The sequence below is a fragment of the Drosophila takahashii genome, chromosome 2R (genome assembly GCF_030179915.1).
Source record: "Drosophila takahashii strain IR98-3 E-12201 chromosome 2R, DtakHiC1v2, whole genome shotgun sequence".
Taxonomy (NCBI): Eukaryota; Metazoa; Arthropoda; class Insecta; order Diptera; family Drosophilidae; genus Drosophila; species Drosophila takahashii.
This window is the reverse complement of record NC_091679.1, coordinates 16,241,040-16,245,708: the sequence shown is the minus strand read 5'-3', so window position 1 is coordinate 16,245,708 and position 4,669 is coordinate 16,241,040. Positions and strand designations below refer to the sequence as shown.

Here is a 4,669-nt window from a genome sequence, read left to right as displayed (position 1 = left end):
CAAGACGCCAATTACCAAAAGGGCTCCTTCTCCTATCGAAAGATCCACGCGAGCCAGCACGAAAATGGTTGCAACGGCTGCCGAACTCGCCCTAAACCAATTTATTGAAGTCTCGGATCGACTTTCCGAATTGGAGGCGCGAATAAATATTCCCGCGGCGGTCCGGCGGTATGGGTCCGCATCAAAAAAGAGTACGATGCGTGTACCGCGTGCCTTGTAGCAGCCGGAGAAAGTGCAGCTGACATGTTGCCAGTTCTCAAGGCTAAGTACGGTTACTGCTACAGCGCGTACGAAAGGTGCGGCGCCCAAATAGCAGACCAAATAGCGCAGACTCCGCAAAATCCGCAAGCTACCTCCACTCCAGATACTCCTCAGACATACATTCCGTCAGGCTGCCACCTTCCGCCGTGCGATACCGAGGTTTTTACCGGCGATTATCTTCGTTGGCCAACCTTCAGGGATCTATTCACGGCAATTTACATCAACAATCCTCGACTCACTCCTGTCGAGAAATTATTCCATCTCAATGCTAAGACGAGGGGCGACGCTCACAGTATAGTTGCAAATTCACCCCTTACTAACGATGGCTTTCGCTCAGCGTGGGATAATCTCACTGAGCGTTTCGAAAACAAGCGATTGTTAGTAAACAGTCAATTGAAGATACTCTTCAATGTGCCGTCCGTTACACAGGAGTCTGGGTCAGCTTTGAAAGAACTTCAAAGTACCATCCAGGGGTGCCTTACGGCGTTAGAAATGTCCGGTATTCAGGTCGAAACTTGGGATTGCCTCTTGGTGTATATGTGCTCATCTAAACTCCCAAAGCTTACGCTTTCCCTATGGGAGCAGTCCCTTCACAACAAAGCCGAGATCCCTACGTGGCATGAGCTGAACGTTTTCCTAACGGAACGTCACAGAACCCTAGAAGCCATAGATGATGTTCGACCATCAGGTTCTAGTCAGGCTCAGCCCACGGCATCCACATCCAACTCGGCGTCTCGGAGAATAAATTCTTATGAGACAAGGGTAACGCCTCGACAACCTAGAGGGTGCGATCTCTGTAATAGAGAAAACCATCCAATACGCACATGCGCCCAGTTTCTCCGGATGACGGTCGACCAACGCATCGCCTATATCAAACGAAAACAGCTGTGTTTGAACTGCTTTGCGCGGACACATCAGCTGCGCGACTGCGAAAGCGCACATAATTGCTTCACGTGCCGCGGCCGCCATCACACCCTCCTACACCGAGGCACCCCGTCCCCGGCGCGCGCAAATCCAACGCCAACGCCCAGATCCAGACCGAATACTCCCGGTCCCTCGGCTGCCAGTGGCACGCAGCCAACACTTCAAAATTATTTTGCGGCAGGCTCTAGGTCAGTCCTCCTAGGCACCGCCATGATTAATATATGCCATCAGGGTTCCAACTACCAAGCGCGAGCCTTAATAGACTCCGGATCTGAGGCGACCTTCATTACTGAGCGCCTTTTCAACCTGATTAAGCTGCCGTTCCAGGTTATCCAAGCACAGGTCTTAGGGCTTAATCAAACGGTCTCCGCTGAGACTAAAAAGCTCTGCCAATTGACGATTCGTTCTCCGACCCGGCCTAGTTTGCAGTTAAACACCACTGCCTACGTGCTTCCGCAAATAGCCGGAAATCTTCCCTCATGTCCGCTTCCGCAACATTTCCTGCGAGATCTTCCCGAACTTCCACTAGCGGATCCAAAGTTTTATGAGAGCGCACAAATAGATCTTTTAATCGGGGCCGATATACTTCCTTCCATTCTACTAAGCGGCACCCGAGCGAATATCTGTGGCTCTCTTCTCAGTCAAGAGACCATTTTCGGCTGGATTCTAACAGGACCAGTACCCGCTCCGAGGCAAGATAGAATTTCATCGTTTTCTACGCATGATGCACACACGTACGAAGCGTCTCTCGATAAACTCCTCACCAAATTCTGGGAGGTGGAGGATCTGCCAGTAAAGGTGGCAAAAGAATCCGACGTGATCTGTGAGGATAATTTCCTTCGGACCACCACAAAAGACGATACCGGCAGGTATGTCGTGAGTCTTCCCTTTCGAGATCCTGAGAACATGAAATGCTCCCTAGGACATTCTAGATCCCTGGCGTTGGCTCAATTCTTAAGAAACGAGCAGCGGCTAAAAAGGGACAGTGCGCTAAAATCCAAGTACGACTCAGTGATTCAAGAATATCTCGACCTCAACCACATGAGAGAAGTCCCTCCTACCCACGATTCAGCGTGTTATTACCTCCCACACCACGCGGTGTTAAAACCGGAGAGTACGACCACCAAACTTCGAGTGGTATTCAATGCCTCCAGCCCTTCAGACAATGGGGTCAGCTTAAATGATATCCTTCATGCTGGCCCGGTCCTACAGTCCGATCTAACCATCCAGATCCTGAAGTGGCGATATTTCCGTTTTGTGTACAGTGCTGATATCGAGAAAATGTATCGGCAGATCTGGGTAGATCCGAAGCAGACGGCGTTCCAACGTATCTTATTCCGCAATAGAGAAGGATACATTCGCGATTTTAAGCTAAAAACTGTTACGTTTGGGGTCAATTGTGCACCGTTTCTGGCAATTCGGGTCCTGCAACAGCTGGCGACCGACGTGCAACTAACCCATCCGAGGGCGAGTAAAGTTATTCGTGGTTGCATGTACGTCGATGATGTCCTCTCGGGAGCTGACTCTGCAGAAGAGGCTCACCTTACCATTCGCGAGTTGCAGAGTGCTCTCGATTCGGCTGGTTTTCCATTAAGAAAATGGACCTCCAACCATAAAGAAGTTCTGGCTCATATCGAAACCAATCATCTTTTAAACGCCGAGTTCCTCGAGATAGATACGGAAAGCACGGCGAAAACTCTCGGAGTCCGTTGGAAAGCAACATCCGATGAGTTTTTCTTCGCCCCTCCAGACCTATCCAACGAAGCCACGCTCACGAAACGTCATGTTCTTTCCCAAATCGCCAAGCTGTTTGATCCAGCAGGCTGGCTCGCTCCTTTCGTGGTCTGTGCCAAGATTTTCATGCAGGAGATCTGGCTTCATGATCTTGGGTGGGATGATGAACTCCCAATGGAACTGTGCCAAAAGTGGCGTCCTAGATCAAGTCCGAATTCCCAGATGGGTTTCCTTCCGCCCTGAGTTCCGAGTCGAACATCATGGATTCTGTGACGCCTCTCAAAAGGCGTATGGTGCTGCGATCTATGTGCGCGTAGAAATCGGGCACACGACGCTAGTGCATCTCCTTACAGCCAAGACGCGCGTGGCGCCAGTCAAAACTGTATCGCTTCCAAGGCTAGAGCTGTGTGGAGCTCTATTGCTATTCGAGATGGCTGAATCCATCCTCCCCCATATGCCAGTGCTGTCCTCAAAACTCCATTGTTGGACCGATTCCACAATTGTGCTTGCATGGCTCGCCAAACCAGCATGCCAATGGACAACGTTCGTTGCCAATCGGGTAACAAAGATTACCCAGTCCACAGAGGCAGCCAATTGGTGCATGTTCAATCCGAACACAATCCAGCTGACTTGGCCAGTCGGGGAGTGCCTCTACAAGACCTGATCGACAACTCCCTTTGGTGGCATGGACCAACTTGGTTGTCAAAGCCACGAGATCAGTGGCCTTCCCAAAGCACCGACTTACAGGTGACCGAAGTGGAAAGGCGTCCTGTCAAGGCCCATGTGGCGTCCATCCCGACAGAAGACATCCTTGATCGCTTTTCCAAGTTAGATAGAGCTTTACGGGTCCTTGCGTATGTCCACCGTTTTGTCCAGCGATGTAAGAAACAGTCGCAGATGTCGGAAGTCCGTCTAGAAGCCCAAGAACTTGTCGCCGCTGAACGGCTCATGGGCATTAGCACTCAGCGCAGATATTTTTCTAATGAATATCGCTGCTTGAGTCAAAAGCGTCCTGTGTCCGCGACAAGTTCAATCCTCTCCTTAAACCCCTTTCTAGATCAGAAAGGGCTTATAAGGGCTTGCGGCCGCATAACGGCCTTCGAAAACTTGCGATATGACGAACGACATCCGATAATACTCCCGTACGAATGTGCACTCTCTCGACTACTGGTGAACTTTACGCATCTCATAACGTTGCACGGAGGTAACCAGTTAGTCGTACGTCTCACCCGGTCAAGATACTGGATTCCGAGAATAAAGAACTTGGTAAAGGCTGTGATTAACTCCTGCAAGGTCTGCGTTATTCATAAGAAGCGCTTGCAAATTCAGATGATGGGAAGTTTTCCGAAAGAGCGAGTGTCTTTTTCCCGGCCATTCACGTACACAGGGATGGACTACGCTGGCCCTTCCGACATCAAAAATTACACAGGCAGAGCGTGCCTAATTACAAAAGGGTATGTGTTGGTTTTCGTATGTTTCTCCACAAAGGCCATCCATCTAGAGCCTACATCCGATCTGACGACCGAGAAATTTCTCGCCGCTTTCGCTCGGTTCGTATCCAGAAGAGGTTGTCCCCGTCAAGTGCAGTCCGACAATGGGAAAACTTTTGTCGGCGCTGCCACCCCGCTCTCCCGAGATTTTCTACAAGCCGTAAAAGAGTCTGTGACTGTTGCGTATAGTCATCAGCAGCTCAACTGGCAATTCATTCCTCCGGGGGCACCCCATATGGGAGGCCTGTGGGAAGCTGGTG

The 4,669-nt window shown here is 50.5% G+C and overlaps 1 protein-coding gene across 1 annotated transcript; it reads left to right on the top strand.

The window, feature by feature from the left end:
* Window positions 1-243: 243 nt before the first annotated feature.
* Window positions 244-3,162, top strand: LOC138912176 (uncharacterized). Its single transcript, XM_070212039.1, has one exon. It carries the CDS (start codon window positions 244-246, stop codon window positions 3,160-3,162), a length of 2,919 nt encoding a protein of 972 aa, XP_070068140.1.
* Window positions 3,163-4,669: the final 1,507 nt, after the last annotated feature.